The sequence below is a fragment of the Myodes glareolus genome, chromosome 8 (genome assembly GCF_982192425.1).
Source record: "Myodes glareolus chromosome 8, mMyoGla1.1, whole genome shotgun sequence".
Lineage (NCBI taxonomy): Eukaryota > Metazoa > Chordata > Mammalia > Rodentia > Cricetidae > Myodes > Myodes glareolus.
The window spans coordinates 4,411,835-4,434,194 of record NC_142033.1 but is presented as its reverse complement, the minus strand read 5'-3'; the positions used below and the strand labels follow the sequence as shown (position 1 = coordinate 4,434,194).

At 41.2% G+C, this 22,360-nt stretch overlaps 2 protein-coding genes across 2 annotated transcripts in view; one reads left to right on the top strand and one right to left on the bottom strand.

Annotated features, from left to right (window-relative positions):
• LOC125408675 (ATP-binding cassette sub-family G member 3-like) overlaps positions 1–22,360 on the bottom strand; it is a 238,081-nt gene that overhangs the window by 121,056 nt on the left and 94,665 nt on the right. The window lies entirely within an intron of this gene.
• Positions 1–22,360, top strand: part of LOC125408679 (ATP-binding cassette sub-family G member 3-like) — a 52,849-nt gene that overhangs the window by 4,573 nt on the left and 25,916 nt on the right. The window contains exons 2-7 of the mRNA XM_087908777.1: positions 3,909–3,949; positions 4,571–4,792; positions 7,136–7,195; positions 8,212–8,326; positions 8,864–9,016; positions 13,516–13,652. Coding sequence (XP_087764903.1) covers positions 4,590–4,792; positions 7,136–7,195; positions 8,212–8,326; positions 8,864–9,016; positions 13,516–13,652 — 668 coding nt within the window. The 5' untranslated portion in view covers positions 3,909–3,949; positions 4,571–4,589. The remainder of the gene's footprint in view (positions 1–3,908; positions 3,950–4,570; positions 4,793–7,135; positions 7,196–8,211; positions 8,327–8,863; positions 9,017–13,515; positions 13,653–22,360) is intronic.

The following is a 22,360-nucleotide window of genomic DNA, read 5'->3' as shown; positions in this document are numbered from 1 at the left end:
TGTTAGACTAAATACTTGTGCTGGATTTAAGTCTTATGAGACTGATATGTTTCTCCTGCCAGCCTGTCATTACCAGGGCAGCCTGTTTTACCTTGGAGTTGCTTCCCTGGGCTCAGAAATGCTGAACTACTCTGACCTCTGCTCTCAGGTCCAGGCCCGTGTTGTCTTCTGCACTGTCAACCACCACAAGCACTCTTGTAGCGATGCTTCAGACCCTTTCATCAAGTCTGCGGATTCCTAATGCTCTCATGTACCTCTCTTTTAGCTATGTTGAAGATGGCATTTTAAACTATTTCCGAAGTTTAGTTCACTGAAGGCCTTACTTTAAAGCAGACACCAATAACTTGTGAAATAAGATAATTACATTTCATTTGTATTGTTTTTTCTTTAAAGTCTTAAACTGCTTAGTAAATCCCTGACATTTTAAAATCCATGTCTTCCTAGATTTTCAGCATACCCATTACAGCAATGATGATGTCATTTATTAGCAGTTCATTTTCTTGGTTGTCCAAAGTTGCCTAATGACTGAAGATACAATCTGAAAATAGCTAAAAATTTGTTTGTCCTGTTTTCTGTACAAGTCCAACCAATTAAGATAGTTGGGAATCAATCTCTCTCTCTCTCTCTCTCTCTCTCTCTCTCTCTCTCTCTCTCTCTCACACACACACACACACACACACACACACACACACACACACACGCACATTCACAGAGGAGATGTGGTAGTTGTGGTCATATATCTGCCCCTGAAATACATTATATCAAAATATACTTTTCTTTTCTTTTTTTTCAAAGTTTATTAAATTATGAAAGTTTCCATTTCTGCCCCTCCTCCCAACACCCTCCCACTCCCCCCTCCCCCTCCTCCTCCCTCTCCATCCCTAAGAGTAGTCAGGGCTTCCAGCCCTGTGGGAAGTTCAAGTTCTTCTCCCCTCCCTCCAGGTCCAGGAAGGTGAGCATCCAAATAGACCGGATCCCAAAAATCCAGTACATGCAGAGGAAACAAGTCCCAGTGTCATTGTCAATGGCTTTTCAGAAAGGCTCCGGGCCAGCCACATTCAGAGAATCTGGTTGGATCACGTGCTCGTTCAGTCCCAGTCCAACTGACCTTGGTGAACTCTCATTAGATCAGTTCCCTTGTATCAGTGGGTGATAGCACCCCTCGCGGTCCTGAGTTTTTTTTTCATGTTCTTCCTCCTTCTGCTCCTCATTTGGACCATGGGGGGCTCAGTTGGTGCTCCAATGTGGGTCTCCGTCTGTATCGCCATCCATCGTCAGATGAAGGATCTGGGACTCTTGTCGAAATATACTTTTCAATCAAGACAAATGATGTGGGATTCTACTCTGTATGCCGTGAACACCGTTGGTTAATAAAGAAGCTGCTTTGAGCCTATTGCAATACAGAATAGGGCAAGACAGGACTTCCAAACAGATAAAGTGGTGTGGGAAGTCCTTCTGTATATGTGTTGCTTTTATTGGTTAATGAATAAAACTGCTTTTGGTCAATATCTTAACAGAGTAAAGCCAGGCAGGAAATTTGAACAGTGATGGAGAGAGAGAGAGAGAGAGAGAGAGAGAGAGAGAGAGAGAGAGAGAGTAGGTAGAGTCAAAGAGACACCATGTAGCTGCTGCCAGAGGAGACAAGTGTCACAAACTTGCCAGTAGGGCACGACTTCGTGGTATTGCAAGGATTAATAGAGATGGGTTGATTTAAGATGTAAGGGCTAGCTAGAAATATGCTTAAGCTATTGGCCAAAGCGTGTTGCAATTAATACAAATTTCTGTATGATTATTTCAGGAGTCTGGGTGACCAGGAAATAAACAAGCAGCCTCTACTAACAGACTGACACCAATGTATGCCAACTAAATCCACTTAAAACCTTGAGGGAGTTTGGAAATCAATTCTAGACACACAAAAAAGACAAGAATTTAATGCAGCTTCTTGCTCTGTTTGTTGGAAGGAAGCAGGAATGTGACTCCTTTAAGAGGTTTCCTGATTCAACTTCAGCAGCAGAAAAGTAGACAGCTTTAAAAATGGTGATTTCCTGGTTCATCAGCATTAATGATTCTGTCTCTTTTGAGAGGTTCAGCTATGGAGTGTTTAAATGGGGTTTGTAAGCAATATGCTACAACTTGTTTTATGGCAACATAGACCCACCATCCTCTGTGTACCTGAAAATGTGGCTGTGTTTATGGCTCTCAAAAGCAGTGAACATGCCTCTGCCATGTTGGACTGGGCAGAACAAGAAAGAAGGACCACAGAGTTGGTCCTAGCCACACCTGCTTATCATAAAAAAGACCCGCTTCTGGTTAAAAAATAATTGCAAATATACAATAAAGACAGATTCATGTGGAAAGGTCCTGTAAATAGGTCTAGTGTTGGGTAAATGTGCATAGGCTTGAGAGACAGAGGAAAAAGAGTATAGACAGTTATAATATAAAAGAGTATAGACAGTCATAGATTAAAAGGGTAAAGATAATAAAATAAATATTAAAACCATAGAAAAAGTAATAAAATAAAATAAACTACATAAATATAGAAAATGTGTAGAGAGTCTAGATTATGTATATTATTGTGTTTTCTTTAAATTTTATTTTACTATGAATGAGCTAAGTACAGAGAGACATTTCAGTGTGTGGACAGCTAAGCTAAACCAGCATATGCATTTTAAAGACATGTTGACTTCAAAATTGGGGTCTAAAGATATATTGCTTTGAAAAGAGGTTCTGCTTTTATTTTCACAGAGGTTGAGAACCTGTGGCTTTCTTCCAGACTAATGTGGTTTGATTGACCAGGATCCCCCAAAGGGTCAGCATGAACACCCAAAATTACTTTGCCCAATAAAAAGCAGGAAGCAGTTTGGAGGAAACTGTGCTCAAATTCCCTAAATGATTTTTTATAAATATTTGTTTACATTTAAAGAGGTATATGATATAGAGATGCAAACTTTTCATTGGTATGGATTTTAGTCTATTTATACAAATTTAAGGTAAATTTTGTTATATGTATATTTCTGCTCTTGATTAAGGTATTGTGTTTGTGATGCTTATTTAAAAATGTAATGATAATTAAGAAATAAAAGTTAATAGATAGTCATCTATGATAGTCAAGCTTGTAGTCATGTCAGGTTTTCTAGATATATAGAGATATATATTTCAGTTAGGTATTCTTCAACTCTTTCAGAGACTAACAGAATATGGCATTTAAAATGTTTTAAAAACTTAGGACTTTTCATGAAAATGAGACACATCTGTTCTTGGTAGCACCAGTCTACTTCACATGATGGTCAGCATCAAAGAGTCTCCTTATGGAGTTGACTAGCCATTTGACAAGAAGCTGTTCTTGTTTGGACTGATTGATGGTACGCTGTATGAACTAGACATACAGGACCCACAGAAAAATGACTGCTGAACTTGCCTAAAGGTGATACAATCCTTCAGGGCTCCTGCTTCACGAAAGAGTCTGCCAGACATTCTGCAGGACACAGAAAAAAATTATTGACAAACTGCCAATTTAGGTGGAACTGTCTGTGAAATTTCCTGCTTCATGGAAAATTCTGCCAGACACAATGGGCCTGTAGGCTGAGGATGGATGCCCCAATGTTACAGAAGAACTTTGAGTGACTGCCCAGGCAGTGAGATTTCTGTCAATTCTAGAGTTTTAGAAGTTGTTTACAATGCACTACCTGTTTACTTATGTGATATTATATCTTTCTGGAGTCTTTGATGAAGTTGAAGAATAAATAGTCATAATTATAGTTTACCTTAGTTTTGATAAAAGATAAAGTAGATATAACTGTAATTTCTGCTATTACTATTGTAATTCTTGCAATTATAGTTACAATATTTTTATTCTTGTAATTTAGTAATTTTACTTTATTAAAGTTAAAATCTTCCTTTTTATTTAGGTAGAAGAGGGAAGGTGTTGTGGAATTCCTTTCTTTTTGCTGTGAGTACCCTTGGTTAATAAAGAAACTTCTTTGAGCCTATTGAAGCACAGAAATAGGGCAAAGTGGGAATTCCAAGCAGATAGGAGGAAAGAGTAGGCAGAGTCAGGAGAAGCCATGTAGCCACCAAAGGAGTAAGACACCCATGCATAAGTACTGATAAACCATGAGCCTAGTGGTAAAATAAAATAATAGAGATGGGTTAATTTAAGGAGTAAGAGCTAGCTAGAAATATGTTTAAGCTATTGGACAAACAGTATTGCAATCCATATAGTTCCTGTGTGATCACTTCAGATTTGGTTGGCCAGGAAAGATCAAGCAGCCGCTGACTACAGACAAATCTGCCCCCTCATCTATCTCCTTCTTCTTTTATGAATCATGAATAACATTTATGCTCTGCTCCTTAGGACTCATTTCTTTTTCAGGAATTTGGTATCTAAGGGAAGTCTATGTCCTCATGTCTGCTTCTCATTGGGTCTTTAGGTAATCACAGCCATATTTACTGTTCATTAGGAAGTGATCTCTCTGTAATTGCACAGATTAAAACAACCCTTTAGTGTGCTGTGCTATCCAATAATGTCATTTGTGTGGACTATCATATACGATTTCTGTTCCTTTTGCAGGAAGGAAGACCCTCTGGAGATGTCTTCCAATATTGACCCTGTTACAATCCCAATGATAGAAAGAAATCCCAGTGACCTTCCTGAAATGGACACCAGTGACCAGAACACATTGACTGAAGAGGCTGTGTTAAGTTTTCATAACATTAGCTACCAAGAAACAGTCCAAAGTGGTTTTGCATTTTGCAAAAAAACATGTATGATAGAAAGACTATCAAATATCAGGTATGTGCATGAACTAAATAGATCAGTATATTGAGCAACTTATTGAACAAACACAAACTTTCTCTATTATCAATAATCTCTGTGAGTATTTTTGTGTGTTTGTTTGTGTATGTTTATATATCTGTTTATGTGTTTGTATAAGTGTGTATGTATGTGCGTGTTCAGACATAAGATGTGTGTTTGCTATGACACATACATGGCACAAGTACATCACAGGGCAACCTTGAGCATTGGTGTTCACCTTCAACCATGTTGCAGACAGAGTATCTCATTGTTCACTGATAGTTATGTCAGGCTATCAGTCTGTAAGTGTCCTGGGATTCTCCTGTTTCTGTCTCTAATTTCTCCATAGAGTATGGAGTTACAGATGCCCACCACTGTACCCAAGTTTATATGGACTCTAGGGGTTTAACATAAGTTCTCACCCTCCCTCAGCAATTGCTTTATGCATTGCAACATTCACCAGCCTCACCTTGTCATACATATAGATAGATTCATAATGACAGTGAAATTACTGAGGTGGAAATTAAGAGAACAGCATAATGGATTGATGACACAAAATTTGGTTCTTTAAAAATACACACATGTTTGATAAACCCATAGGCATATTATGAAAAAACCCACAAGATATTATTTTAATTTTATAATTTTATATGGAAACATAATATCAAAGACACACAGTTAAATTCAAGGTATGATGAAAGAATATTGAAAATTTAATTCCTGTAACATGAGGGCCTGCTTGTTGAGGTTTTTGTCCTGCCCAGTTCCCACAATCAGCAAGTCTCAAAGAAAATCACACAGAGGACTATATTAATGATAAACTGATTGGTCCACTAGCTCAGGCTTTGTATTAGCTCTCATAAGTTATATTAACCCATTATTCTTATCTATGTTAGCCACATGACTCTGTACCTTTTTTGGCAGGGCAGGTCACATCCTGCTTCTTCCATGATCTGGGCAGGACCTGTTTTCATTGACCCGCCTCTACTTCCTGTCAGGTTGTCCTGCCTATACTTTCAGCCTGGCTACTGGCCAATCAGCATTTATTTAAAACATAATTGACAGAATACACCATTGTCCCATACCAACATCCCCTCCCTAAACTGAACTGAGATTTTAGAACAGGCTGACTGGGTCAGTTAGCAGTGATGAGATGGAAGCAATGAGGAAGTCCCAACAGCAGAAAGTCCAGGTCCTCAATTATTTGCTCAAAATTCATTAAGTGTTAAAAGAGCAAAAACCAACATTTCACACTTTGTTCCATGACATAGAGAAGCCATGTTTCCAACCAATTCTGAGTACAGAGCACACATACCAAGATTTTCCCCATGCAGTCTGCATAGACTCTTCCCCTTGACCCCAACCATTGCCTCTGTTCTTTGGCACTGGTCATTTCTGTTCCTCTGCCTACAACTTCCATCATTTTCTTACTAAGAGGGAAATGGACAGAGCAAAGGATTGACACATTGTCTGGCTATGAAATAACAAATGGGAATGTAGCTATGTTTCTATAAGACTATCCCTTTTTCAATCTGGATATTCACTACTCTGAATCAACCAATTTTAAAACACAGCTTCTCTTTGTGCTGCACCTATACATCAATAAATAATGTCCTCCACATGAGAGATGTCTCCCAAATCTAAACTGAGGGGGTGCTAATCTCTTTATCAGGAAAGGAAATCATCATTTTATGAGTGTGTGTTAGATTTTACATTTTTATTAACTTTGTTTTTGTGTGATTTTTGTTTGTGGGTTTGTTTATTTTTGGTTTTTGTTTTTTGAGTGTTAAACTTGGCAATACTATCCTGTTAGTGTTTCTTTATAGTCTTTGAGTTTCTACTTAGGATGCATTGATTTTGTTTTGATTCTATTTTAATAGTAACGGCATGGCTATTGATGTCCCATGAATCATTGGTTTCTTGTGACAAGGTCTACAAGACAGCAAGTAGGGCTATACGAAGACATTGCTCATCAAACATTAGCAAGGAGCTGTTATATACTTGGCATATAAAGGCCATGTGTGTGATGGAGTCCTCCTGTGATCCTGCTCCTTCTTTCAAGAACACTGAACTTAGATGCACCATGTTTCAATAAAGACAAGGTCTTAAATAATAAACAACAGGGGTTTTGTGCTATCTGAGGCATTTTTTTCTGATGAGTTTCCCCTAGCAATTGACATCTTTTACAAATAGATTTCTATTAATATTTCAATTTTATGAGTTTATAGTTTTATTATGTGTACAATTTTGCCCAAATTAAACTGCATATTCAGTGTAGATCCTAAACTTATCTAACTTTTTTTAATAGAAAAATCAACCAGTGTAATTTTGTGTTTACAGTGGGATCATGAAACCTGGCCTTAATGCAATTATGGGACCTCAAGATGGGAGCAGATCTTTGTGAGTATAATGAAAAGCATACAAAGCCCTTTGTATCCAGTTTCTGTGCTGTAAAAATTACTCCTATTGGAGTTATTTAAGTACTACATGAGTGTATCTCTGTGTATGTACATGTGAGTCTGGACACATGTGCTGTGGATAACATGCAGGAGGGTGCATTCTAACTTTATATCAAGGGCAGAAAGTCATACTAGGTCACTTTACTTTACTGATAGGAAGTGATAGAGTGATTGGCATGTATTGCTGTGTCATATTATTTAATGTGATGAGATAGTGTAGTATGGAGTGAGCCACTTATTGGTTTCCAGCTGCCCAGCCCCAAAATAATCATACAGAAACTATATTATTTAAAACACTGCTTGGCCCATTAGCTCTAGCTTTTTATTGGCTAACTTTTACATCTTAATTTAACCAATTTCTATTAATCTGAATCGCCACGTGACTGTAGCTTACCAGCTAAAGTTCCATCCAGTTCTGGCATGGCTACATGGCTTCTCTCTTGACTCTGCCCTTCTTTCTCCCAGCATTCAGTCATGTCTTCCCTGTATAGCTCTACTCTGCCCTGCCCTGATTTGCTATAGGCTCAAAGCAGTTCTCTTTTCATTAATGGTAATCACAGCATACAGAGGGAAATTCAACATCAAGATAGTATTAAAATTAGGAAGACAAAGAAGAGTTTTGTGGAGATAAGAAAACATCAGGTCTAATTCTCAAAATACAGCAACACATTGCCTGTTTGAGTTCCCAAGGTCACATCACAGAGAGGGCTGGTCATGTGGATCATGTCTTGCATTCACAGTTTTGGGATGTATTATAGCACATACTGAACAGAAGACAGAGAGGGAGGGAGAGAGAGAGACAGAGAGAGAGAGAGAGAGAGAGAGAGAGAGAGAGAGAGAGAGAGAGAGAGAGATTTCAGCCTTTTGATATGCAGACATTTTATTCTGAGTATCTGAAAGCTGATAGCTGTTACTGAAGGGAGGAAGCAAACCACACAACATATATAATCCTTGTAGGTTATTAGATGTCTTAGCTGCAAGGAAAGACCCACGAGGATTATCGGGAGATATTCTGATAAATGGAAACCCTCGACCTACCAATTTCACATGCACTTCTGGTTATGTACCACAGGTAAGTGTTGGTGGGTTTGGAATTTTATATTTCCCCTGCCTCTGTTTTGGTAGATACTCAGGTTATATATTTGTGTGTTTCCAGTTCATTTTATGACACATTTACAGTGCTACTTTCTCTGTACAATGACTAATTAGCTTGAGGGTGGCATTATTGAACATGAAGAAGGGGAGGTATTGGTGTATGATATGTGTGGCACAGTATTAATAATTTCAGCTGTAATTTAATTCTACAAAGGACTACTGTTGTCCAATATTAACCTTCCTTCATATTCCTCCACTGCTTAGAAGATGCTTTATGCAAATAATTGAAGGTAGTCATCACCAAAATCCCTTAGCTCTAGGTAGAAGTTAAATGGCAGGGGGGTGAATATGATTGTGACTTCCTCTGCATTTGAAATTACTAAAAATTAAAAGATTATTTTTAAGTAAAACATTAAGTTTGTATTTATTATATGTGACTAGGTTACATATATTAGAGTGATGGGCTTATTGATAACTACCCATAATTAAATTCAAACTTCCTTTTAACCTTAAGAATGACGTGGTGATGCGCACGGTGACTGTGAGAGACAACATAGAGTTCTCAGCTGCTCTTCGACTTCCACTGACTATGACAAGAGAAGAAAAAAGAAGGCGAATTAATGAGGTCCTTGAACTTCTGCATCTGGAAAAAGTGGCAAATGTCAAGGTAATGTGAAGAAAAGTCTTGAAATACTCAGAGTAAAAACAATATGTGAGAGAAAGGACGAGAGAGGGGAAGACTGAGATGGAGTGGGAGAGAGAGAGATCCATGTATGAATAATATGACATTCTGTCATCAGTTTCTTATAATGTGTGTGATCAAGGTGGCTGCTTTCTGTATTAATGAGTAAGTGATTGGTTACATGATATAGAGTGCAAATTAAGGTGGGAAACCTTAACAATGGTTAAACCTGGGATTGGAGTGTGATCCAGCAGGGAAGAGTGTTCCTCAAATGACCATTTCCAAGTGTTCCTTATGTGAGCCTACTTTTCCCTCAATCTTAAACTCTTGATTTCAGAGAACTGGACAAGTGCTTTCTTCTGTTTATTGTCTCTTCCCCTAAAGGACTTGTCCCTTGTTTCAGAATGTGCTTCTGGACAGACGCAGGGCGAGAGATAGAAAGCTCTGGCTCTGTGTTCACTCTCCATTTATTTCCCTCCAGGGTTGTCCTTGGTCTCTTTAGCTTTTACATCTCATGTGTGTAGTGGTTGTTATTTTTTGTAGTCTTTCTTTTTGTGTTTTTCTCTCACCTTGTCTGTGGTGCCCAGTTTTAACTATCAACTTGACACAGTCTAGAATTAGATAGAATCATCTAGAAGAGAGTCTCAATGAGGAATTGTAGTCAGGGCATTTCTGTAGGTGGTTCTTGGTTAGGTTAAGCCATGTGGAAAGACTCAGCCTACTACATGCAGTGCTGTTCTTTGGATTTAGTGAGTTGAGCACTGACAGGCATGCATGCATTCATCCTCTCTGTGCTCTTGACTGAATGTGCCTAGCTGCATCAGCTCCTGCCTTGATTTCCCTGCAATGGTCTACTCTACTTTTGAAGTGTGTGCTGAAATAAAACACTTTGCTCCTTATTTACCTTCTATCTTATCTTGTCAACTGTACAGAAACTAGGGTACACTCTGTCCTTGCTCCCTGCTTCCTTATATTCTGTTAATATTTATTCCCAGACTGTCTGGGATAGATAAAACCACATGCAAGTGGTGCAAATCAACGGATCAAGGGACTTTTCCTGCTGAGACTTTAACAGAATGAGGAAAGTTAACAGAAGGCTAAACTTCACAGCTGACTGTTGTAAGAGTTTACTAATTATTTTACTGATATATTAAAAAATATTTCTAGTAATTCATCTCTCAATCCCTCATTTTTTATACATAAAAATAAGGACATTTCTTTATCTTTACAATTCCATTCTTAGCTATCAAAATGAACAAAATCTTGATATCCTCAGCCCTGTCTGATCTATAACCATTTTTAATAATTGATTTTTTTTATTATTTCATTCTTTGCAGATTCTGATCAAGCATTTAATTAATTATATGCCTATAGTTTTCCAACATTACTCTTGTGTTCTCCAAACTGCCATGATTCTCACAATAACATTGACTTGCTGAGAAGATTGTATTTAGAAGTCTTTTTAGCAGACATTTGGTGGTGTAGATGAAATTGGGCTCTCTGGAATAGGATTTTCATGGATTGACTCCTGTGGTGACTTCTTAGAGGCAGCGAGGACTAGGAAGGTACTGGCTGCTGATTCCCACAATACTTCTCCACAGTCATTTACAAGGTATTTGTCGTGTTGGGAAGAATAATAGAAAATCTGGCATTTATCATGCTATCTTTTTCTCCTGAGTGATGGAATTTTGTGAGCTTTGGCTCTGTTTATTTATGTGGTTTTATGTTTACAAAAGATACTTTCTTTTCTATGTTTTTAAGAATAATTATTCAAGCCCTAAGTTGTTTTCTTGTTTCTTTAAGGACAACATAATAAAATATTTATTAATTTCTTGAAAGTCATAAAATGTAATAGATTGCAAGAATTTTAATATAATTTCTATTAGCTATTTTTTATTCTCTCCCAATTGTTCCTCCTTTCTCCCCCTTCCCCCTACCCAGTCTACTCCTCATTCACTTTTGTCCAGAAATTGCAGGCCTCTTTGGGTGGCAAAAAAGCATGGCATATTATGTTAAGGTAGAACTAAGCTCCGCTCCTGTTATTAAGACTGTGCAAAGCAACCTAGCATTAGGGACAAGTATCTAAATGCTAGCCAAGGTGTCAGGAGTAGGCCTGGCTCCCACTTCCAGGAGTCTGACAAATTGACCAAGCCACAAAACCATCACACATATGTAGAGGACTTAGACTGATCCCAAACAGACTCCCTAGCCATTCGTTCATAGTCTGTGAGCTCCCATGAGCAGCCCAGTTGCTTCTGTGTATTCCCTTCTGATGACCCTGACCACTCTGGCTAATGTAATCCTTCCTCCTTCTCCTTAGCATGATTCCCCAGGATTTTCCCAGTGCTTGACTGTAGATCTCCACATCTCTTTCCATTAGTTGGTAAACTCTTCAATGACAGTTGGGTAGTCACCAATCTGATTACAGGAGATGGGCGATTCAGTCTATCCACTGTTGTTATAAATCTTAGCTGGGGTCATCCTTGTAGATTAATGGAAGTTTTCCTTGCATCATGTTTCTACATGACCCCAAAATGCTCTGAATATGTATATGTGTGAGTGTTTGCATGGATGCATGCTTTCATGTGAGTGCACACATGCTGGCATGCTTGTGTGTATGTGTTTGTCTGTGTGCATGTGTGTGTGAGTGTGTGTATGTGTGTGTGTGTGTGTGTGTGTGTGTGTGTCTGTATGCATGAATGACAGCACACACATAGAGGTCATAGGACACTTTTCTCAAGGATCCTTTCTCTTCTCCCACCTTGTTTGTAAGGCAGGATCTGTCTTGTTTTGCTGATGCCCTACACATATAACTGAATCTTCTGATCCACCTCCCATCACCCTGTAATTATGTCTTGGTGAAATTACAGATGCATTCTACTGCATACAGCTTTGTATGTGATTTCCACAGATTGAACCCACGATTCAGGCTTGCATGGCAAGTACATTTTATCTCTAAGACTTCTCTTCATTCTTTTATAAGATTTTGATTTAAGAACTGTAGAGACAATATGCAGTTACTGTAAAAGGTTGACCTTCATATAGCTAACATAATAGAATAGTTGATAGTACCAGACCCCTGGTTTCTTAGTGTTTACAATAGCATACTTAGTAAAGATGTTTCTCACTGCAGCATTTTAAAAGAGCATTAGGTTGTACCTTACTCCTGAGTACTTACTTACTTTTCATCCATAAAAATAAGGACATCTGCTTACTTATAAACTCTATTCTTAACTATCAGTTTATGATTCCTTTATATCCTCTGCCTTGTCATGACCACACTCATCCACATTCCCCAGACATCCTTTATTGTATGTTGTCAGTAGGGCTTCATCATGGATTTGGTTATCATGTTTGGAGAGAATTGTTCCCTAGTTCTGTTTCCTTATATAATCCTTGTTATTTCCTCACTTACTCAGTCGTTGACTGGACCTGTAGACTATACCACCTTTTGGATTTGTCAACAAGGATGAGTCATGAATTCTGTGTTCTGTACAGTGTATACAATGTCAATTTGCAATGTCTTAAAGGAGTTAAGAAGTTCCTAATAAGGCAACGTGGAATTTTTTATAAAAAGCAGTGTGTATCTGTGTGTGACTGTGTGTCAGTGTGTTGTGCTGTGTGTGTTCTCTAGAGTGTGTGTGGTGTTCTGTTGTGTTTATTTTGTGTAGATTGCCTGTTGTTATTCTTTTGTCCCTTTAAGGGGCAAGCCACGCCCACTCCCGGCGACCTCCCCACCCCCCACTCCTGCCCCATCTTGGAGTCACTCTTCCTGTCCCCTCTAGGTGTGTGCCCACCTCTCTCTGTCGCTCTCTCTCTCTCTCTCTCTCTCTCTCTCTCTCTCTCTCTCTGACCCTTCTCTGTCTCTCTCCTCTTCTTCTCTCTCTTTCTCTCTCGTCTAAGTAATAAATATCCAATTCTATTCTGTACAATGTGTCTGTCCATGTGCCTTCTACCCGCCACCTGTTCACACTCGCTTGCGCATGGAGGGACCAGCCCACCCCGCTGCAAGCTGCTCTCCCAGGACCCACCCTTAGCTGCTCGGGACCCACTGGGCTCGCAGCTGCTCTGTGGGGGATCTTCCAACATTTTTTAAAGTATAAAACCTGTGTCATAAGTGTGTTGGGAAGGGTGAAATGACTACTAAATTACGAGAAATACTTCCTCTTCTCCTGTCCTGTCTTCCTCGACCTTAGACAGAGATTTCACTGTGCCAGTCTTTGAGTGTGATAACCATTACCCGAGAATATGTGAATTGATAAAGAACCAAAAGTAACTGTTAATATCCTGGGCTTCATGTCAAGTCTGACCTCAGCTTCTTTATACTCACTTGGAAAATAAAAACCTCCTTCTTCTCCCAGATGCCCATAGTTTTCCTCCTTAGGATAATGGTGTAATAAAAACTTTTATTGCTGGGAAGTCTCATTCACCAAATGATAATGACTAGTTGATCTTGCTGATAATGATGGTTATCATTGCTTTAGCCTGAATCTAAAGAGCTCAGGAAAAGGACCAGTATAGCCAAGGAGCTGGTCACCGAGCATTCCATTTTGTTCTTGGATGATCCCACCACTGGCTTAGACTTGAGCACTTCTACTGATGTCATCTCGGTCCTGAGAAGGTAAGTGCTGAAGGAACATTAAATTTTCTTCTCTTAATACCTGATCACATGTGTGTATTTTTGGTGCAGGAGATTCAGAGGTAAACAACAGAATTTCTTCCTTGTTTATTAGAGGGAAACTTCAATTAAGAAGGAGTAAACATCAAGAACAATAAGACAAGAGCATAGGGAAAGACAGCTGTGGTGAAGGTGGAGACTGCTTTAAATAGCCTGTCCCCATAGCATTCAAGCCAGTGTCAAGAGAGCTGGGCATGAGTGGATCAGATCTGAATAGAGTGTTGTATGGAAGGGAAACTCATTTATTCTGAGGCAGAGCATGTTTGGTGTGTCTGGACTATTAAAGAGACCACATTGACTAGAACCCCATAGTCTGAGGGGATAGAAAGTTGCTAGTGCACTGCTAAAGACACCACAGACTGGGTGACTTGACAGAAGTTACATTTCTTAGAGTTCTGGATCCTGGAAGCCAGATATTAAGGTATTCACAGGCCATGCTACTGAGACCTGGGTCACTGAGTTGTGGAAGGTGACTTCTCACTCTTCATGTGTCTATGCCCTGAAATCTTAAGTGCACACCAGTTACCTTAAGACACACGAGTAATTTCATTTAAATCAATTACCTTTTTAAAGACTCTTCCTCCAGTTATATCTATATTTAGTCTCTTAGATGTGATATCTTCCACAAATGAGTCTTTGCAAGGACACAATTCAGCCCTCCACCTTCAGAATTGGAGTGAGAGAGATTGGTGATTGGATGTAGATTGCCTAGACCACCTGGACCACTGTAAGGACTCTTCTTTTCCATTAGATAGCATAAGGGAAGGCTTTTGAATTTAGAGTAGAACAATATATCATGGAGAAGTTTGTTCAGTTGCATCATGGGGATGTAAATAAGTCAGCAGGAGGATGAGATGTGGGGGTTCCTTGGTTAGGCAAGTTAGTTGGTCTCTGCCTTTGTTTTAATCAGTTGCTGGATGAAGGTTCTATGGTGACACTTGAAATAGCCATCATTCTGACTACAGGGCAAGGCCAGTTTGGGTATGCTTTTTATTATTGCTTATGTTCTTATCTGGGGTCATCCTTGTGGATTTTGGGGAATTTCTCTAGTGCCAGGTTTCTTGTCAGCCCCACAATGATTCCCTCAATCACAATATCTTTTTCCTTGATCCCTGTCTCTGTTTCTCCTCCATCTTGACTGTCTCATTCCTTCAAGTTCTTCTTCCCTTCCCCTTCTCCCTTTTTCTTCCCCTTTTGCCCTCCCATCTTCCCCCTGCCACACATATACTTCCAATTTTGTCAGATGATCTTGTCTGTTTCCCCTTCCCAGATGGAACTATATATATTTTTCTTAGGGTTGACCTTGCTACTTAGCTTCTCTAGTGTCATGGACTATAGGCTCCTTATCATTTGCTTTACAGCTAGTATCCAAATATGAGTGAGTATATACTATGTTCATCTTTCTGAGTCTAGGTTACCTCACTCAGGATGTTTTTTTCTAGTTCCATTCATTTGCATGCAAATTTTAAGATGTCATTGGTTTTTTCCACTGAGTAGTACTCTTAGGCTGAGGGGCATCTAGGTTGTTTCCAGGGTCTTGCTATTAAAAATAATGCTGCTATGAACATAGTTGAACAAATGTTATTGTAGTATGATTGAACATCCATTGAGTATATGCCCAAGAGTGGTATTACTAGGTCTTACAGTAGGTTGAGTTCCAGTTTTCTGAGAAGCTGTCACACTGATTTCCAGAGTGGTTGTACTAGTTTGCATTCCCATCAGCAATGGAGGAGTGTTCCTCTTACTGTGCATTCTCTCCAGCATAAGCTATCATTGGAGTTTTTGACCTTAGTCATTCTGACTGGTGTAAGATAGTATCTTAAAGTCTTTTTGACCTGCATTTCCCTGATGGCTAAGGATGTTGAACATTTCATTAAGTGTCTTTCTGTCATTTGAGATTCTTCTGTTGCAAGTTCTCTGTTTAGGTCTGTACCCGATTTCTTAATTGGTTTATTTGGAATTGTGATGTCTAATTTCTTGACTTCATTATATATTTTAGAGGTCAGTATTCTATCTAATGTGGGATTGGTGAAGATCTTTTCCCATTCAGTAGGTTGTCTTTTTATCTCATTGACTGTATCCTTTGCTTTACAGAAGCTTCTAAGTTTCAGGAGGTCCCATTTATTTATTGTTGCTCTCAGTGTCTGTGCTACTGGAGTTATATTTAGGAAGTGGTCTCCTGTGCCCATGCCTTGAAGGCTACTTCGCACTTTCGCTTCTATCAGGTTCAGTGTGGTTGGATTTATATTGAGGTATTTAATCCATTTGTCTTGAGTTATGTGCTTGGAGATAAATAAGGATCTATTTGCATTTTCTACATGTTGACATTCAGTTATGCCAGCATCATTTTTTGAAGATGCTTTCATTTTTTCACTGTATAATTTTAGCTTTTTGTCAATAATTAGGTGTTCATAGGTGTGTGGATTAATATCCAGGACTTCAATTTGATTCCATTGGACCCACTGTCTGTTTTTATGCCAATATCAAGCTGTTGTCATTACTGTAGGTCTGTAATAGAGCTTGATGCCATGGATGGTGATGCCTAAGGAAGTTTCTTTATTGTACAGGATTGTTTTGGCTATCCTGGGTTTTTTGTTTTTCCATATGAAGTTGAGTATTGTCCTTTCAAGGTCTGTGAAGAATTGTGTTGGGAGTTTTATGGGGATTGCATTGAATCTATAGATTGCTTTTGGTAGGATTGCCATTTTATTATGTTGATCCTACCTATTCAAGAACATGGGAGATCTTTCCATTTTCAGGTATATTATCCAGTTTCTTTCTTTAAATACTTAATGTTGTTGTCAAATAGATATTTCACTTCTTTGGTTAGTGTTACCCCAAGATATTTTATGTTATTTGTGGCTATTATGGAGGGTGATGTTTCTCTGATTTCTTTCTCAGACTTTTTATCATTTGTATATAGGAGGGCTACTGATTTTTTAGTGTTGGTCTTGTATCTTGCCACATTACTGAAGGTATTTAACAGCTGTAGGAGTTCTCTGGTAGAGTTTTTCATATCACTTATGTATAGTTTCACATCATCTGCAAATAACAAAAACTTGATATCTTCCTTTTCAATTTTAGTACCCTTGTGTGGGTACGCAAGTTCCCCACTTTTCCCGAGACGCTATGCAGGGCTGTTCTGCTTCCTGGTTCCACTGCATCAGCTTGAGGGTGTAGCATAGTACTGCCCTCTCCTGTTATGTTAATATCACCTACGGCCCAAGGGTGTAGCTCAGAGAGAACTCTACTGTCATGGTAATTCCACCTGCAAGCAAGGTTCTCGCCGCAGGCAAGGTTCCAGGGTCAGCCTTTCTCTGAGCCTGAGCACGCCCACCTGGCTTTCTCTCTTCTCTATTCAGCTGCTCTCAGACCTTGGGTGCGGCCCCCTGACTTTTCTCTTCCCTTGTTCCTGATGGGGGGCTGGTGTCTTTTGCCCCACAGTATATATATCTGACTTATGCTTAATAAAGTTGCCATTTACTCTTGTGAATGAGCCAGGTCTCTTTTGTCTGTGTGTTCCTTTTCAGCCCTGAGGACAACTGTCCCTTCTTGTGGACCCGAATTCAGGAAGTGCGCAGCCTGGGTCGGGCGTGGGAATCCACTGGGAAAAGCAGGCCCCAACAGATGGCGTCCCTGGGTGGGCCTTGAAGAATAATTGAGAGTCGCGTCCTGCCGTCAGTGGAATCCGCCAGAAGAAGCCCAAATAGAGGTAAGGGCCCCCCCACGATCCGGAATCTGGCCAGATTTTGCAGTTTTGTTACGTGCAGTTGTGCACGGGTGATAAGGGGGGGAACAGGTTGTATAGTTTGATTATTGGAAAAGATGGGTGCTGATATGTCCACTCCGGAGCTAGAGGAGCAGTTAGCAGATCAGCTACTGCAGCTCGTGGAAAAGTTAGGCACCAGAATCAAAGGTGACACAGCATTAGGGACCATCAAGGTAATTTCAGAGCTCAGTCCTTGGTTCCCTCTAACTGGGAATCTTAATATCGAGGACTGGGAACAAGTTAGGGCTGATCTACGTGTTGCACAGAGAGAACGGGGAACCGAAGCCGTCCCCCTAGCGATATATTCGCTATGGCGTCTTATCAGAGATGCCCTCCTTAGTGAAAATGTTTTAGTGAAGGAACAGTTAGAGGTTTTGAACAAAACCCTTGAGAAGATTCAAAAAGTGGAATCTGTAAGCTCTATCACAAGTTTTGAGGATCAAGAAATCAAAAGCATTGAGAATTTAGAAGCAGAAGAGGAAAAGTTAGAAGGCGAAATCGCACTTTTGACCAAACAGCTGGAGAAGGAGGAAGACAGAAACGCCTACCGAGATGCCCCCGTTAGACCTCCTCCGCAAAAAACATTTTCTAGCACGCCAAACCGTTATGCCGCAGCTCTCGCCCCTGCAAATCAGGAGGCAGGGGCTCAAGAGTTTTCATATAGGCCTGATAATCTCAGTAGGGATAGGCTGGTCCATCCTACTGAAGGAACTCTTGGCCAGCAAGTACTCAGTATCAGACAACCTGACTCTCTGACCTTTAAGATGGTCAAGCAATTAAAGGAAGCAGTCGTTGCTTATGGTGCTCGTGCTTCCTTCACTATTGCTTTGGTGGAGTCCTTCCTTAAGTACAACCTTGCGCCCAGCGATTGGATACAACTTTGCAAAGCCTGCCTCTCTGGAGGTGAATTTCTGCTGTGGAGGGGTGACTTGAGAAGGCTTTGCAAGAAATACGGGGAGCTTAATGCCTCCTCCGGTTTCTCCCAGCGTGACCTCGATGAGTTACTTGCAGGGGGTCAATATTCTGATCTCACAGTGCGTACCACTTACGATCCCGCAGTTCGCAATCTAGTGGCAAAAGCGGCGGTAAAGGCCTGGGCATCTCTGCCGGTTGAAGGAACAGGAGAACTACTCTCAAAAATTGTACAGGGACCCACAGAGTCTTATTCTGCATTTATAAACCGCCTCTTAGAGGTGGGCAGCCGTACTCTTGGGGATATTAATTCTTACTTGCCTGCAGTAAAGCTATTAGCCTATGAAAATGCTAACAGGTCTTGCCAGGAAGTCCTGCGCCTGCATAGAGACAAGGACCTGGATGATTTTATCCATCTGTGCAGAGGCATAGTGCCTTCTACCGTAGTGGGACAGGTAGTCACTTCCACCCCTAAGGGGGTTGCAGCCCAAACTGAATTGAAAAATTGCTTTCGGTGTGGGAAGCCCGGGCATATTAAAAAGGATTGCCCAGCCTTCAAAGGAGTGGTTGGTCCTTCCAGGAACAGCCCTGGCGTCTGCCCCAGATGCCAGAAAGGAACGCACTGGGCTAACGACTGCCGGTCTAGTACCGACAGCCAGGGCATTCCCCTACCTGTGTCAAAAAACGGGAAAAGGGGCCGGCCTCGGGCCCCGAAAACGCAAGCGTACGGGGCTATGAGCGAGGCAAATGCTCAGATCAGGTTTGTCCCTCAAAGAAACGCCTCACTGTCGGCGAACTTGCTCGAAGCACCCCAGGAGGTGCAGGATTAGCTCTCTGCGCCTCTGCCCGGGCAGTATTGACACCACAGATGGGGGCACAAGCATTGGGAACTGAGGTGTTTGGACCCATTCCGGAGAACTCTGTGGGCTTAGTACTGGGGCGAAGCAGTTCCGTGCTTAAAGGAATTAAAGTTTACCCAGGAATTGTGGACAGCAATCACTCGGGAGAGATCAAGGTTATGGTAGAAGCCACCGCGGGGGTGCTTGTCATCCCTCGCGGGGAGAGGGTAGCCCAACTGGTTCTCCTGCGCAGTTTTCACTCTGCTAATCCCTTAGATGAACAAGTACGAAAAGGTGGCGAAAGGCCTGACCCCGGCATATCCCCTGGGGCGTTCTGGGTTGCTAGTCTGAAGGACCGCCCTGCTCTCACTTTAACCATCCATGGGAAGAAATTCACGGGTCTCCCTGACACAGGGGCTGACTCGTCTGTGGTTGCAAAAAAACATTGGCCCGCTTCCTGGCCTCTTCAGCCGGCCTGCTCTGCGTTGCAGGGAGTCGGTGTTGCCGACTCCCCGGAGCGCAGCACGCAATACCTTGATTGGGAGGACGAAGAGGGCCATGCTGGCGTTTTTAAACCTTATGTTCTAGAACACCTTCCTCTTAACCTGTGGGGAAGAGATGTATTGCAGGCCATGGAAGCGGTGCTAACCACGGAACCTGTGCAGCGCATGCTAGCTAATCAGGGCTTTGTCCCCGGCCGAGGTCTGGGTAAAAATCTCCAAGGAGACGTTCAGACCTTAGCCAACAAGAACTTGATTCAGCAATTGCCTGGACAGCGTACAGGGCTAGGAAATTTTTCTTAGGGGCCATTGCAGAGCAGCCAGATTATATACCAATTAAATGGAAAACAAAAAAACCTGTGTGGATTGAGCAATGGCCCCTTAGTAAGGAAAAACTACTGGCTGCTCAGACCTTGGTCCAGGAACAGCTGGAGGCGGGGCGTATAGTGCCCTCCACCTCCCCCTGGAATACACCTATTTTTGTAGTTAAAAAGAAATCAGGCAAATGGAGATTGTTACAGGATCTCAGGGCCGTAAATGATTGCATGGAAATCATGGGTAGCACCCAACCAGGTTTACCACAGCCGGTGGGTATTCCTGCTGGATACCACCTGTTAGTCATTGACCTGAAGGATTGTTTTTTCACCATTCCCTTGCATCCTAAAGACTCTGATAAATTTGCTTTCAGTGTGCCTTCCACAAATCTCGTGGAACCTTTTAAACGCTACCAGTGGAAAACCTTGCCACAGGGAATGTCATGCAGTTCGGTCATTTGTCAGGTGTTCGTGGCAAGGGTCATTGCCCCTGTCAGACAGAAATATCCTCAATTGTACGTAATCCACTACGTGGATGACATACTTCTCGCTGGACAGGAGCCAAAAATAGTTCTTGAGGCCTTTGCTGACCTGCAGGAACGTTTAGCACATGCTGGGTTGGTGATTGCTGCTGATAAGGTACAACAGCAGTTCCCATATCAGTATTTAGGGCATCAGTTGTTGCAGACAGGAGTAAAACCTCAAAAGGTCACTCTCCGCCTAGACAAGTTACGAACCTTGAATGATTTTCAAAAGCTGCTTGGGGACCTCAATTGGATCCGGCCTTGTTTGGGTATCCCTACTGGAACCCTAAAGCCCCTTTTTGACATCCTGCAGGGAAACTCTGACCCAACTTCCCCTCGAGAGTTAACTCCCCAGGCAAGACAGTGTATCTCACTGATTGAAGAAAGGCTTGCCTCTGCTCATGTCCAGTATATAGACTATAATCAACCTCTGTTCCTCATAATTTTTCCTTCTCAGCATAGCCCTACTGGAGTGTTTTGGCAAACAGGGCCAATCCTATGGGTGCATGAACATGTGTCGCCTGCAAAAATTGTTATATCTTATCCATCAGCTGTGCTGCGCGTTATTCAGAAAGGATATAAATTGTGTCTGCAGACCTTTGGTATGTTGCCTGATAAAGTTATTACACCATATACCCAATCAGAAATAACCTGGCTACAGAATTTTGCTGAGGATTGGACCTTATTTCTATGCACCAATCCCTGTAAGTTTGATAATCATTACCCTTCTAATAAGCTAGTCGCCTTCTTCAAAAATCATCCGGTGTGTTTCCCTAAAGTTATTTCCTTAAAGCCTATACCTGGGGCTAGGAATGTGTTTACTGACGGCTCTTCCACCGGAAGAGCTGTGGTGTTCTCCCCGCCTGATGTTTGCACTCAAACTGTTGATACTAACTCTGCCCAGATAACTGAATTAATCGCAGTACAAATGGCCTTGGAGAAATATGCTGACATTCCATTTAACCTCTATACTGACAGTCAGTATATTAGCAAAATTCTTGCACCTTTAGAAACTGCAGCTTATATCGCTTCTGTGTCTCGAGTCCAGATTCAGCTTCTGGCTATTCAAGCACTGCTTTGGGCCAGGTCTGTTCCCATGTACGTGGGGCATTTGAGGGCACACAGCGATCTTCCTGGCCCCCTGAGTGAAGGCAACGCCCTGGCTGATGAACTCACTCGCCAGGTTTATACGGTTAGTCAAGAATCTTATGAAGCTGCTAAGAAAGCTCATGATCGCTTTCATCTCAATGCTGGGTCTTTAAAATTTCATTACAAAATATCTCGAGAGCAAGCCACTGACATTGTTAAGAAATGCCCTTTATGTGTTGAACTTTTAACTGTTCCCCATTTGGGAGTTAACCCGCGTGGGCTGGCTCCCAACCATTTATGGCAGATGGATGTTACTCACGTTCCTTCCTTTGGACGTTTGCAGTATGTTCACGTAACTGTGGACACGTATTCACACCTTATCTTTGCCTCAGCTCATACAGGAGAAAAATTACGGGATGTTAAAAGCCACTGCCTGCAGGCCTTTGCGTACATGGGGGTCCCTAAATCTCTCAAAACGGACAACGGGCCAGCCTATACCAGTGCTGGTTTTGCTAAATTCTGCCAGGAGTTTCATATTTTTCACAAAACCGGTATACCCCATAACCCCCAAGGGCAGACAGTCGTAGAGAGAACCCACCACACTCTTAAGGCCTATCTACACAAAACAAAAAGGGGGAATTACAGTTCTACCCCCAGAGAGCATCTATCGTTCATTTTATACATTTTGAACTTTCTGACCGTGG